General features: G+C 37.7%; 1 protein-coding gene across 2 annotated transcripts in view; it reads right to left on the reverse strand.

The window, feature by feature from the left end:
* Positions 1 to 15978, reverse strand: part of CLIP4 (CAP-GLY domain containing linker protein family, member 4) — an 85573-nt gene that overhangs the window by 50970 nt on the left and 18625 nt on the right. For both annotated transcript variants that reach the window (XM_011956280.1, XM_011956281.1), the window contains exons 2-3: positions 10458 to 10605; positions 530 to 669 (exon numbers count right to left, since the gene is read on the reverse strand). In XM_011956280.1, the coding sequence (XP_011811670.1) occupies positions 530 to 669; positions 10458 to 10590 (273 nt within the window). In that variant the 5' untranslated portion in view covers positions 10591 to 10605. The remainder of the gene's footprint in view (positions 1 to 529; positions 670 to 10457; positions 10606 to 15978) is intronic.

A 15978-nucleotide genomic window follows, 5' to 3' on the forward strand; every position in this document is an offset into this window, starting at 1 on the left:
ATTATTCCAAGGGTAATCTGGCACTCCAAATACATTCCTCTCAAAAATGAGCAAAATTTTATTTCTATGGGTGTAATGATATTTGAAAAAAGTATAAGCACTCTCTTCCTACAACACAGCAACACACTGGTCAAGGAACCCTCCCTCAAAAAATCTAATATTCTTAAAGACTACATTCAAGCCTGTATCTTTACCGAAACACCCAAAAGTGTAAACAGAACATGATGGTAATCAAATCCCTTCATTGAATGCATAAAAGTTTACAAAATTAATTTTTACAAAAAAGCAAATACAAAAAATGCCCCTCCCTGCACCCACCAAGAGTCTATAAATGTCAGGACAGAGCATGAAGAAATAATCAGAAGAATATATAGTATTAACTCACTGCCCCATGAAAATCCTGGAAATACAAATAAATATCAGAACATTTAAAGGGTTTCTCCTTATCATCTTCCTTTCAGATGGGGAAAAAAATCTATACCATTAACAATCCTAACAATATAAAACTTAAACTGTAAGAATTCCTTACCTCATTTCCAATAATGTCAATGTTTTGTTGGACCTGAGGAACCCATTGTCTTAAAATGGCAAATAATTCTGAAACTGAAGTTTTGGGATCAAAAAGAATTTCCTGGCATGATGCATCATTAGGATCAAAGAAAGAAAATTCTGAAATAAAAAAAAAAGATGTGAATTAAATTTACGAAAAGTTTCAAATAAATATATTGAAAATAATAAACAATAAAACCAAGGTTCAAATGATACAAATATTTTACATGCTAAAAAAAAGCAAAAGTATCTAAAGAAGGAAAATATTACGAACATTTGCTGAGCACTTACTAAACACTTTAAAAATCCTCACCAATACCTTACCTGGCAAGTATTATTCTCATTTTGCACATGAGGAAAGCAAAGCTCAGACTAAATAATACCAGCTCAACGTTGCACAGCTAGTAAGTGGCAAATCTGGGGTAGAAAACCAGGTCTGTCTTCAAAGTCTATCTTCTTTCCTCTATTATTCTACTTGCTGAGGTAACTCGCCATTAAGCTCAGATTGTAACGGCATACATAAGTAGTGGGACTCATGGGGTTTTTTTGTTTTTGCTTTCTTCTTTGCATTTATATATTTTCCAAAATTATACTATGTACACATGGTTCTTACTTTTAGAGTCAGGATAACTAAAAGATGAAAGGAAAGGCAACAAACTAAAGACACATATAGAAGCAGAGCAGCAGTCCATCAGAAGAGAATCAGAAAGACTAAAACTGAAATAACATTCATAATCTTAGACAACAAAATGGTCCTGTTAGGCAAAAATCAAAATAGAAGCCAAGACAAACCTTGGCCTCCGAGCCAATGTCCCACATCCAGCTCAGGAAAACCTATAAGGACCTATTCTCCAAAACACCTACTTAAACTGTACATGAAGCTTGGTCAGCAAGACTCAGCACGTTGTAGCAAATCAGTAACGACCAAACTAACCCATTCATTCTAACCAGTGAGAATTAAGCTATATGAATTTCCTCTTCTAGGCTTTACAAACCTTACTATGACCTTCGTGAGACAAGCTTCTTACCTTGGTTTGGAAAGTCTCCCTGTTTGCAGTTTTTTTACTCACTTAATATTTATATTAAGAAAAGCACCCCGGATTTTCTTGACAGTTTTTGGTGTCCGAAGCAGGATCAGAAGAAGACCCCTGCAAAGCCCCAAAGCCAGTGAGTAACTAAGTGCTGGTAGCCAGGGCCATGGCACTGGCTGCTCTCTCACCCAGCCATGGAGTTCTAGAGTAACTCTCTTTTGAATCTGAGCTCTCCTCCTTCTGTGTAGAACTCTCCAATTATGCTGAGCAACCTTTGCTGAAACTTCTCAGGAAGTCACCCTATTCTGTTCAAAAGGGGGAAGGGTGAAACGCATAATTCCCTGTGTTCCAGAGCAGCTGCTGAAAAAAGAATCCTTAATAGTTAAGACTTTTCAGAGAATCTAATGCAAACATGGGGTCCAGAAACAACTGTGGATCAGAATCTTGTGCCTTTTTGGAAAAATGGGTGAACTTTACAAAGAATAATTTGCAATTTCAGTGACCACTTTGGTGAACGTTTAATTTAGTTAAGATAGTCAGTCTGCCTTTGGGAATGCCCTTGAAGAAAGAGTATCCTGAGCCTTTCAGAGACAATGGAATGCATTCTTTGATTTGTATGCAGAAGCTTCTGGACACAAAATGACTCAAAAATAGCTTCTCTAAAAGCATCCCTACAGCATTCAAATTAAAAAAACTTCACTAAAAAGCTGTAGCCATCTGAGCAGGTAACTGTGACTTGTTCCATCTCTCAGAGGTACAATTTGGATCTAGCTTCTTTCATAAACTAATAAGCTTTGTATTATTTTAACTGACATATGGCTAAAATTTGGAAATGACAGCTATAAGATCTGTGTCTGTCTGTATACACAAACATATACACACAGAGATCTTATAGCTATGTATGTTCAATAGATATAAGTAAAAACAAGTGTTTATATAAATTAAGTATTCCTGAAAACTCTCAGAAAAATAGGAACTAATCCAAATGCTTTTTAAGTTCATGTGACTCGGGTGATTTTCAATAAACAAAAACATTGTTGGTTTAGTTTGAAAAACCAATATGCCTTCAAGGTTGTCAGCATTAGACATAAGGCAGATGTACAACTTTGATTCTATGTAGGTTTACTAGTCGAATAAGATCATGTTCAAGACTAGAGAATTACAAACAAGCTTCTGCTATCTCTATGTTACAAAATTTCTCAGCAAGGAAAACAAGATGATGCTTAGCTATTTAACGTCTCATGAAATTTTCGTAAGTAATCCAAGCATAATCGTTCAAAACAAGTGAATTAAATCAATGTAAGTCCACATAAGATAAATACTGAAACATTAATTGCTGAACATAATTTTACCTACTTTTGGACAGAGAAACTAAAGATACCTGGGTGTGTTAGTAAACATGCCCTGTGCTACATAGAAAAATTTAAGGAAACATGTGCTTCCAGAACATATCCAATTTCTAGGAATTTCATACAATTTCTAGAACACTTGGTATATTCATAGATTTCTAAACCTACAGAATGCCAGCATGACAGTCAAGAAAAGATATGAGGTATGAAGATATGTTTTTTGAAACAGAAAATAAAGGAAAAAAACAAAATGGCTAGAAGAAGTTGAAAAGAGGGAGAAGGAGAATCTTGTATGATTAAGCTGGCTAAAATTGAATGAATCTATTATCATTCAAATCAAAATAAGGCATAACTAGCATTCAAGCTCCTGTTAAAATGACTAAACTTTCTTGGAGTATGGGCCTGCTCTTGATGGGAGACTGTGAAAGGTTTTTCTTTAACTTTTGAATGGTCTGCCTAGAAAACAAAGATTCTGTGTTTTGTCAAGATAATTGCTTCATATATGTCTTTGATTATTTAAGTTTCTCTCTCAAAAAGTCAAGGGGTTTTGGTTTTTTTTTTTTTTTTTTTAAACAACTACATGGCTTTCTGTATTTGCCTTTGAAATCTTTGCCACTTTGGTTAAATGGATAACTAAATACCTGTAAATAAATTTAATCAAGTGTTTTGAATCTTTTGGGTTATTTTTTATAAACTTCCCAAAAATCAAATTCTGAATGAAGTCTTTTCTGACCTTAGACTAATTCTGGGATTTTTCAGAGGCCCCTAGAAAATCTTGTTCTATTTCCTTATTAAAACACACACACACACACACACACACACACACACACAGACATTAAAGTAATTAAGCATCTTTGCATGGGAAGCCTTGTCAAATAAATGTGAAACTAGGCTTGATATATTACATTGCATGAGAAGCATTGTCAAAGGTGATGCTTAACCTTCCTTATGTTATTTCCTTATTAAAACACACACACACACACACACACACACACACACACACACACACACACAGACATTAAAGTAATTAAGCATCTTTGCATGGGAAGCCTTGTCAAATAAATGTGAAACTAGGCTTGATATATTACATTGCATGAGAAGCATTGTCAAAGGTGATGCTTAACCTTCCTTATGTTATTTTTGTATGACTATATTATTAATGCAAGTGTTCTAGAAATTGTATGAAATTCCTAGAAATTGGGTATGTTCTGGTGTAATTTTATCAGTCATAATTCCAGTTATTATCTTCAAATGTTATAAAACAAATAACAAATTTCCTTGTCAACTGCATTAAAATGAACTCTCATCAAATCTGTAACTATGGACATTTTAAATCTTTTGCCACCTACAGACAGTGATTTTTCACTCTGATATTTTCCTGAAAGCTTTTGTAAGCATCAGTGATACAAAACTGCAGGAAGATTTACAGAAAAGACTCTGACAAGTATAGGTTTCTGATAACTTTAAGATCACGGTATTAGACTGGATAAGAATTTCCAGAACTGTAATGGAAAACCAAACCAATGGATTCATGAGGCTGCTAACCCAAAATCAAGCAGGACAAGAATTACAGGGAACTGAATGAACTGATGAGGGTGATAATTTTTATGTCTTTGAAATATTGCGGATTCTTTAATGTTTGTTTTCTAGATTTAAAGAACGCCTTTTCTCTTTTCCCTTAAGACCTACAACTTACAGCAATTTGGTGAAGAATATTTTTGTAAACAAAAAGGCAACACATTTCCTTTTCTCCCTACCCCAACCCCTCCAAAATTCAGAAACTCTTATTGAGTATTGTTTCATGGCAATATAAGCATTTACATAAGTTTAATAAAAGTCTGTTTTCCCTCTAACAGGACACAACTGGGCAAGGCCTCTGCTTGGTTTCTCAGACTGAAAAGGCTTTTTAAAGTCTCATTTCAGATTCCTTATTACCAGACAGTTTTAAAGAATTCGGACTGACTTTACAGAACCAATAAAGCCCCTAAGATATTACCAAACCTCTGACTGGAATGGCATACTTGAGAATGTGCACATATTCACTATTCTTGCTGCACTTACGTATATAATCAGGCCAGCTTAATGAGACAAAACTTATTTGCAAACAAATTAGCCTGTGATTATCTTTGGTAGAAATGCGGAACTGTAGAGAGAAAAATTGTGTTTCTGTAGAAAACTCAGAATACACCCATTATCAGATTCTAGTCCTGTTTATTGTCTTTGGGGTGTTGACATACAAACTGGACTGGATCCTGAATTCCTCTAGTTGCCTCCAATATCTGGTTACAACTCTCCAAACTAATATTTCCAATTTATTAAAACTGTCCTTTTCCCCAACCCCTGCTGGATGATTTGATGTAAACTTTAGACAAATCGCCACCATGGCTCATGTAAGGAACTTTTGTGCCTGTTTCTGTGGGGGTCGCTCAGAGAATTCACCAAAACATCTGATGACATCAACCAAGACATTCAAACTGCAAACCAGGAAAGTCTGTCAGCAGAAAGTGCCATCCTCATTTCGGCATCTCAAGATGCTCCAAGAGCAAATCTGGAAATCTTCTTAACGTGCTGCCCTCCAGATGGCTCATTTAAATAACAATAAGTTAGGTTTATTAAGTGTGTTGTAGATACTAGGGACTGTTCTACGAACTTTGTGTATATTAATTTATTTAATCCTCATAACTACCATATGAAGTAGGCACTATTGTTATTCCCATTTTAAAGAAGAAACAAAGGAATAGAGAAAATAAACAGTTTGCCCAAAATCACACAACTGGAAAGTGACTGAGTCAGGATTAATGCCAGAATGAGACCATAACCTCTAAGCTACAATGCAAAATATTAACATGTCTAACTACATTTGAATTTTCAACTTCCATGCAGGAAAATAAAGTATTTTTTATGTTGTTGCAAGCTTTTGAGATTTAAAAGAAAAAAAAAAGTTTTACGTTTCTAGTTTTTGGGGGGATGGAGTCTCACTCTCCCGCCCAGGCTGGAGTGCAGTGGCCGATCTCAGTGATCTCAGCTCACTGTAACCTCTGCCTCCCTGGTTCAAGCGATTCTCCTGCCTCAGTCTCCCAAGTAGCTGGGACCACAGGCACCCGCCACCACACATGGCTAATTTTTATATTTTTAGTACACATGGGGTTTCACCATGTTAGTCAGGCTGGTCTTGAACTCCTAACCTCAGGTGATCCACCCGCCTCAGCCTCCCAAAGTGCGGGGATTACAGGTGTGAGCCACCATGCCCAGCCTAAAAAATAGCTTTTAATCAAAAGAAAGTGGGGTGAGGGGAGAAAATGGAGGTGATATCTGCTTTAAGTCAAGATGGAATAATGAGGGCCAAATTTGCCCTTCCATCTGAAACAACCAAAACACCACAGGGAGGGAACAACGGTTTTCAAGACACTGGACATTAGACAATGAAAGACAGTGGTCCCTGAGGAATGGAATACAAACAAGAAAAGTCCTACACATGCCCCAGCTAACTTCCTTGAGGGAGTCTCCAGGAGCTAAGTTCAGGGGTGGGACGGGGGGACCAAGAAAAAGCCCAGCAAACTCCCTGAGTTGAGGAGACAGAGCTGAGAGTCTGGGGAACTTGAGGTGGCCAGAGGTCACAGGGCAGAATACAGCAGAGACGGATACATGCACTGCAAGAGAACCCCAGAGACCTGCAGAGGGTCCTCCTCAACTATTCATCATATGCTTGTGAGGAAATACTTGAGGTAAGGGAAAGAACCATCCATAATGACTACAGGGATTAGCACCTATTCTCACCAGGAAGACTGAAAAAGAATCCTCATAATTCACACAGCATTGAGTAGAACAGCAGTCCTCAACCTTTCTGGCACCAGGGGCCAGGGCAGGGGGACCAGTACCAGTCCGTAGCCAGGGGGTTGGGGACCCCTGGAGTAGAATTCTCAGCAGTAGGGAATAATTAGCTCCAGACCAAGAATGGCTCCAGACCCACCTAACAAATCAGAAAAGCAGGACCTCAAAGGGTCCAACTATTTCCAAGTAACTAAACTGTATCCCGCAATGAAGTTCAAGAATACTTACATGAGTACAAAAATATCCAGCATCCAACAAAGTAAAATTCACAATGTCTGGCATCCAATTAAAGATGATCAGGCATGCAAAGAAACAGGAAAACATGACCCATCATCAGGGGAATAATAAAACAGACCTGGAGTTGATACGGATATTATAATTAATAGAGTAGAGAAGGACATTAAAACAGTCATTATAACTCTATTCCAAACGTCCAAAGGTGGAGAAGAGACCTGGGCATAAAAAAAAGCCAAAGCAAACTTTAGAGATGAAAACTTCATCTGAAATGAAAACTACACTGGATAAAATCAGCAGCGAATTAGACACTGCAGAAGGAAAGATGAATGAACTTGAAGATACAGTAATAGAAACTAACCAAAATAAAGAGAAAAAAATGTTTAAATATAAAAAAAAATCAGTGAGTTGTGGGACAACTTCAAGCAGTCTATAATATACATGCAATTACAGTATCTGAAAAGGGAGAGAAGCAGGAAAAAAATTTTTTTAATGATTTCCCAAACTTAATGGAAACTGAAACCCACAGATCCAAGCAGTTCAACCAACCCCAAGAACAAGAACACACAGAAAATAATATACCTAAGTGCATAATAGTAAAATTGCTCAAAATAGAAACTCTTTAAAGCGGCCAAAAAAAAGACATGTTACATCTAGAGAAACAAAAATGACAGCAGAAACAATGCAATTGGGAAGACAGCAGAGCAAGACCTTTCAAGTACTGAAAGAAAACTGCCAACCTATAATTCTAAACCCAGTAAACATATTTTTCAAAAAAAGAAGGTAAATAAAGATGTTTTCAGACATAAAACAGCTGAAAGAATTCATCACTGGCAGACCAGCACCGTAAGAAACATTAAAGGAAGTGCCTCAGGCAGAAGGAAATGGTATGAGATGGAAATCTGGACCTACGCAAAGGAATGAAGAGCACTAGAAACAGTAACTACGTGGGTAAATGAGATTTTTTATATTATTTAAATTTAACAGATAATTCAATTTTTAAGCAAAATATAAGGTATTGTGATATTTATAATGTATATAATGTGTGTTCTGCATAAACTGATTCTGAAGGCATTTCAAGGCAAAGGATTCCAAAAACGGTTGTGCAAGAACAGTACATAGTTTTACAGGGTAATCACCTTGAGAGTCAACACCGTGTCACACGTCTCAACTCTGATTTCTGTGGACTGGTTTCTTTTTGTTTCTTGGTTTTACGCTCATTAGTTGGTATCACATAAAAATTCCTTATGGGGGCCTACATGACCCCGCATGACCAGGCCGGTGCCTTACTCTCCAATTCTGTCTCCTTCCACTCTGCCATCAATCACTTTGCCCCTCAGCCACAAAGGCCTTCCATTAATTCTTAGTATACACCAAGATCTTCCCCCAACACTGTGCCTTTAGTTTTCTGGTTTTTTTCCTGGAACACTTCTTCCCAGGCTTTTCTCACAGCCAGCCTCTTCTGATTCTCCGAATGACCACCCCATCTAAAGCAGCTGCCTTGGCCCCATTGTTCTCTATAACAGCACCCTGTTTCTTTCTTCCACAGAATTCATTATGACCTATTTGTGCTTTGTCTATTCATTTGTTTGTTTACTGTGTTCCCTACTAGAAGACCTGTCTTCATCACTGATACTTCCAGCACCCAGGACAGTCCCTAGCACACAAGAGGCCCTCAATAACTACTTGCTCAATAAATGCAATTATGTATGCTGCTTTTCAAGAGGATGCTGACCACAGTGTACCAACAAAGCAACTACAAAGAAAAGGGTCTAGAAATTCTGACAATGAGAAACTGGTGAAAGAACCAGAAATGTGTAGCCTAAGGAGGTTCAGACTAACTTAAAATGTTCAAACTATTTGCAAATACTTAAAGGCTATCCTATAAAAGAATTTGTGCCATGTATCAAACTAGAATTGGCCAAAATTTCAGGGAGACCAATTCTGAGTCAATATACAAATACAGTTTTATTACAACTAAAGCTTTTTAACAATAAACTTGACTATTTTGTTAGTTTCCCACGATTGAAGACACGCAAGAGGTTAAATGGTTATCTGACAGAGATCCTGAAAATACAATTTCTACACAGGAAGGTGAGTAGGGAAAGGTTCATAAGTCTATGAACCTGTAATTCTAAGACTACAATGCTTTTTTTTTTTTTTTTTTTGAGAGAAAGTCTCACTCTGTGGCCCAGGCTGGAGTGCAGTGGTGCGATCTCAGCACACTGCCAACTCTGCCTCCTTGTTCAAGTGATTCTCCTGCCTCAGCCTCCTGAGTAGCTGACGACGTTATAGGTGCGCACCACCATGCCTGGCTAATTTTTGTATTTTTAGTAGAGATGGGGTTTCAATGTTTAATCTCAGTTACACAAAGGGTCAATATCCATTATCACCTTTCACTCAATGTATTTATTCAACAATCATTGAGCAACTAATAACAAATGACTACACTAGCCTTTCTGAGATAAACAAAAATAAAATATGATTGTTCTCCATCCCAAAGCGCTACAATATAGGAACGAAAATAAGACAATTAGAAGTCAAGATGGAGTGAGACAAGTATCATACATAAGGAACAATGCACAAGGTTCAAGGTTTCCCCTGCATAACTGATTTTGTTGTATCTGAAAATAAGCCCAGTCAATTATTGTAAAACCTGCCAATAACTCTCAAGATCAAGGTACAGGTTTTATATGATACTTCTGATAACTGGTCTAGGTAAGCTGGGATAGAATCTGAATACAACAACAACAACAAAAGATACTTGGAGATGAGGAATTACTATACCACAATGAGTATGACTAAAAGGACAAATTCTCAGTCCAATAACTTTATATCTACTAATATTTAAAATTTGTATTATCTCTACCTCCAAAGACAATTTGAAATGGTGAACCAACATTTTACATGAAAAACTCTAAATTGGAAATTTAACAATTCTATCAAATTTATCTCCTGGTTCTCTTTTATTATGGTTCTGGAGAAATAAGCCTAAATAGATGAAAAGTAGAATGCTTCTAAATCAACGTTTTACAGAGGAGATGTAAATGGACCAATTTAAACGTTAACCAATCTCATTTCACATTCCAGGGAAGGGTCTCTTACCCTCTTTGCCTAAGTGCATGGATTTTTTAGCACGTCAGTATATTTAACCAAAATAAATACATCAATAACAGAAGAATGTTAGATGGCTAAGCACCATTGCATTCTAAAAATAAAGTCCTCTAAATCCATCATGATGCTTAAAATGAACATTTTAACATAATATAAATGCTGACAGCAGAAATAAAGCATTTAGCTTAAGAAGCAGAAAAAGCAATAAGCAATTGTATTTTTGAAAAAGGAAAACTTTAGCAATTTTATGAGAACCACAAAAATGGTTCTAAGAAAAACTATGAGTACAAAAAAGGCATAACAGAGAAGTTACCAGTTCACAGAAAATAAGCACAGCTACTTCACATACCACAGTCTGAAGGCATTGGTGCTGCAGAAATGGAAAAGATAACTGGGGTATCAGAAGCAGAAAATATAAATGGGTATCTTCCAAACAAAGGATTTCCTTCTAATGGAAAATCTGGAAGGTCCTCTATGGTCATCTTCTAGAAAGCCACCTATAATAAAAAAGAAAAAAAAAGTGTTTCTACTTTATTTGTATGCAACTTACAATGACTGCCTTCAATCACAAAAAGCCTAAAAGTTCTTTGATGTCAAATCTGCTGACATTTTCAGCAAGGATCTTTTATGAAAAGGAAAAAATTCCTTTTGGCAAAACTGTTGTTAAAAGGCATACATTGCTTCACACCGCCTCTTATACAGTCGGCAGCACATGTAATCTTTCTAGACAAAGCTCAAGAGGAATAAGCTATAATAGGTGAAAACACTTTTTAAATGCTGAGCTAATCTAAATGGGTGAAATCCTCCTACTCATGTAAGAAACAAGGGCATATTAACCCTTGTAGATGAATCTTTAACTTCCCACAATGCTGGCACAAGTCACATCATTTGTCATCCAATAGCTCATGCCATGTGCTCATCACATGAAAATAATCTACCTTAAAATGTTTCCATTATTTTCTATCCCAGAAAACTTTACTGAAAATTAATCACGTCACTCTTACAAATCTAAGAGTTTACTAAGACTGTTCGACTTAACAAGGTCCGAGGGTCTGTGAGTTCTATCCTGGCTGAAGACGGAAGCCATGCCTTTTAAAGCACAGGGCTTATATTACCTCTTTTTCTATTTCTATTTCTATTCTAAACATGAATGCTTAGAATAAACTTGTTCTAAATTAGACTTTGTACTACATCCTAGCCTACATCTCAGAAATGATGTAGAAAGCAGAGAAACTGCTAATAAAACCAAACTGATGAAGCTAAAAGCCTTCCAGTTTTTGTATCAGATCTTTACAATCTGAAGTATCATGAATCCCTGTTTTTAAAATGTAAGCAAAAAAATATAAAACTAAATTAAAAATGAGTTTAGATTGTTTCAGTAGAAAGCATAGAATAAAAATAGGTAATCGATAGCTTGATCTGGTAATACATAACACCATACTAGCTATTACTTAATGTGTGCTCTGTTCTACTTAACCAACTCTGTGTCTAACATAACTATCCTTACCATCAGTGCCCCAGTACAATAAAACAGTCATTTCATTGAGCTCACTGTTGTCTTCCCAACTTAATTCATGTTTTCTTAATACTGGCAGGAACTGGTAAAAAGTAGGAGGCTTACTTTTTCCTCAAAAATCATATGCTTATATGGACAGAGATCTCAGGTAACCTAATCCAGTTGTCACTATTTTAAGATATTCACATTTTCTTGGATGCTAAAATTACTTACCACCAAATACTCAGAAGCATTTTGACATTAACATTGCCACATAAATAGGAAAATGACAAGTTCATGGAATTAGTGTTATAGAGCAATGGTGATCTTCCTCAAATGCTATCAATTCCAAACAGTAGTAAGTATTTATTAAGGAACCACTAAATACAGGGCACTATTCTAGATGTTTCAGCGAATATGAAAATGAGTTAACAGATGGTCCATGCTTGTTAGGTAGCTTACAATCTATTAAGGTGAATAAAATACCACTAATAACCATAGATTATGAGGCAGAATGGGATCTGCTCCATCACATAAGTACCAGGAACATTTGCAATGGGAGCTTCTAAGAATCATAAATGGTGAAGAAGGTATCATCTGCGATGAGTCTGGAATGATGAGTAGGTATAAATGTAAAAGGGGATCCCATTAAAGGAACAGTAGGGCTGGAACTTGGGATATGGCTAGGAAAACAGTCAGAGGTGAGGCTGTAAGGGCTTTTTAGGGCTATACTGAGGAGCAAATGCCTAATCACAGACCAAACCACTTACTTTCATGAGCACTGGGAAACAACTAATTTTTTTTAAAAGAGAATAGCATGATTAAAGCTGTTTTAGGAAAATTAATCTGACTATAATCACAGTTTGGGACTCAGACATGTTTTTATACTCTTAATTCTTCAGCAAAGTGACTCAGTGGATATCTGTCTGAGTCGGTTAAGAGGAGTCACCACATGACTTCCCTTTCAAAGGGTGGAGTTTCTCATTCAAAAAAAAATGTTTTAAGTGATCCCCAGAGCACCTTTCATTTCCTTGTAAACTGTTGAGATCCTCAAAGATATGAACTGTATCTTACACAACTATCAGTTACCACAGGGGCTAGAATAGTGTGTTACACATATTTAATATTCAAAGCTTAGATTCAAAGGGGAAAGAACATTCATGCAATCAGATGTAACCAGCTTCATTCTTTTACATATTAGATACTTCAAGTCCAGAGAAGCTACAATATTACCTGACCAATGCAGTGAACATTCTTTGTATTTTGTCTTTGTTGCGTTTTTCCCTAGTTACATTTCCTTATCTTCATGAAAAACTTAACATTCTACCTTTTGTCCTACCAAAGGAAACTATGTACCCCTATAAACTTCCTATAGTCTCAGATTCATTTCCTAAAAGCAATTCCTGGATCTGAAGACCTATGATACCTGGACTCTTAGTCATGTGTCGAAGTATACTGATCTGGACTGAGTACATACTTTCATTCCAAATCCGACTATGGTTAACTGGTGATAACTGATTATAAAGTAAGCCTAAAAAAAAAAAATTGGCCCTGCCAGGCACGGTGGCTCACACCTGTAATCCCAGCACTTTGGGAGGCCAGGGTAGGTGGATCACCCAAGGTCAGGAGTTCGAGACCAGCCTGACCAACATGGCAAAATCCCATCTCTACTAAAAATACAAAAAATTAGCCAGGCGTGGTGGCGGGCACCTGTAATCCCACATTCAGGAGGCTGAGGCAGGAGAATCGCTTGAACCCGGGAGGCGGAGATTGCAGTAAGCCGACATCGCGCCACTGCAGTCCAGCCTGGGCAAGAAGAGCAAAACTCCATCTCAAAAAAAAAAAAAAAATTGGCCCTAATCAACTGTCTACAAAACAGGTGCTTCTGATACTAACAATAGCTAGAATCAAATTCCCCAAACTCTGATTTCTACAGGAATTTCATCCTACTCATCACTCCAAGTTAGCTGTTAGTAAAAGCATCCTATATAACATGGCTCAAACACCTTCTGATTTTTTTTCCAAGATTCCTTGGTCCATGCTTTAACACACCACAGTAATAAATGGGGATGTCCCCTAGCATCTTCAGGCTGGTTCAGGACTGTCCGGACCCCATGAAAGAACCTTACTGAAGTCAGGAGACTTCAGATTTGAGATATGGTTCAAGAGCATCCTTGAGTTGTTCAACTAATAGGAGACCGAAGCTGTGTCCACTTTAGCTGGAATCATGAGGCCCTTTCATTCAATTTCCTATAGTACTTTGTTATGAGTCATCATTCTCCTGAGATTCCAATCTCACCACGTAAGTATTTAAAGCATAACTTCCATGATCCTTTTATTTGCTACCTACATAAAATCTGTACAATCTACTAAACAGGTATTTACAGTATTGGACACGTAGCTGGCCCTAGAGATAATTCAAAATTGAAATACCTGCCCTGAAAAAGCTATTTATGCATTCAACAAATATTTATTCAGTTTTTCTTACTAAGTTCTAAGCTATGCAATGGTAAGGAAACCAGATCTGTCCTTGCCTTCATGTAGATTACAGCCTAGTGCTGACTCCTACCAGAAAGCTGAAAGTAGTAAGTGCTATGACCAAGGAGAGCCGAGTCCTATGAGAGCACAGATTCAAGAGGGTCAATGAAGGCTTTGTGGAGACTAATAAGTTAAAGCTGTGGCGTCTGACCAGCTAACTACTAGCCACATGTGACTATTTAAATTAATTTAAAAATTGGCCAGGTGCAGTGGTTCACGCCTGTAATCCCAACACTTTGGGAGGCCAAGATGAGCAGATCACCTCAGGTCAGGAGTTTGAGACCACCCTGGCCAATATGGTGAAACCCCACAGCAAAAATTAACAGGGTGTGGTGGCAGGTGCCTGTAATCCCAGCAGATTGGGAGACTCAGGCAGGAGAACTGCTTGAACCTGGGAGGCAGAGGTTGCAGTGGGCCGAGTTCAGGCCACTGCACTCCAGCCTGGGCAACAGAGTGAGACTCTGTCTCAAAAAAAAAAAGAGAAAACAGGAAAAGAAAATTCAAAAAAATTAAAATTTCAGTTCTTCCACTGCTCTAGCTCCATTCAAGTGCTCAAAAGCTGTATGTGGCTAGTGCTACCATACTGGGCAATGCAAAAAGAACATGTTCCTGGTCTCCTAAAGCTCTTCTAAACACCACTGAAGAAAAACAGTGCAGATCACTCTCCAGAAGAGAAAATAATATGCAAATGCCTGAAACAAGACACAAATAATGGTTAACACACTAAAGCAAGCCCATAGCTCCATAGTTCATTATAAATAATTAACAAGAGAGCAGTAAGCCTAAAAGTAACCAGAGTTTGTAGGTTTGAACAGGGAGAAAGAGTGAAGTTGGTTTTATGTAAAGATCACTAGTTTCAAACGTGTCAAAATTGGAGTTGTCATAAGCAATAAAAGACAACACAGGTCACTTTTTTAAAAGCCCTTCCCGGTGGGACTGTATGTGGTAAACACAAAATGTCTGAAATGAATCCTACAAATAGTATACCATGGGCTAAATATTCTACAAAACAGAAGTAAACACATTCCATGCATAGCAAGACTCAATCTTACAGTCCATATAGTCCGTATCAGATGAAAGCATTTAAAAAATGAATCATATTTACAATAACAAAATAAGCTGGAACCAGGATGCTTCTCCAACATAAAAACGCAGACCAACTAGACTCCAGCAGGTTCAAGTCTCTGCTTTCCTCCCTAGTTGCTCCATGCCCCGCACCACCCGATCCTGTGCTGTTTAGATGACTCACTTTAAATTGTGCACAAGATTCACAAACAACAAACGTCAAAGTGAAAGTGAAGTACAATTTAAGTGCTGGCGGATGTTCCTAAGGAGGAAGGTGTTTACTGAAATCTTTCAAAGGTGCCGTTTTACACGATGACGGTGCTACAATATGAACACAGTCTAGTATCTCAGAACATACAGCAAGTTACTGTTCCATAAGAACATCATCCTCTGATCTATATCAAAACACTGTCTCAGAACAGAGTTGAAAACCAGTGTCTGAATGACGTGAACAGCCTGACATCTAATTCAAAGCGCTACCATCATAAGCCGTGAACGGAATCCTTAAGGATGCGGGCACAGCTCCAGCGCTCCTTGCAACTTCCCCTCCCAGGTGCGGCTGGTTCAGAATTAAGGGATCTCAGGTAGCCAAGGACTGCAATGACAGCCATTTGGTTTAACTTTGAAGACCCACGGGCCAAAGGTTTCTCGACAATTTAATGCGCAAGGGGAGTCAAGTGAGAAATGGGAAGAGGCCGCGTTGGAAAGCCACTGCGCGTGCGGGGACTCCCGGGGCGGCCGCGGCGGTCGTGGGCCAGAGCCCAGCTCCGCC

Source organism: Colobus angolensis, unplaced genomic scaffold (assembly GCF_000951035.1).
Source record: "Colobus angolensis palliatus isolate OR3802 unplaced genomic scaffold, Cang.pa_1.0 Scaffold413, whole genome shotgun sequence".
NCBI classification, from domain to species: Eukaryota; Metazoa; Chordata; class Mammalia; order Primates; family Cercopithecidae; genus Colobus; species Colobus angolensis.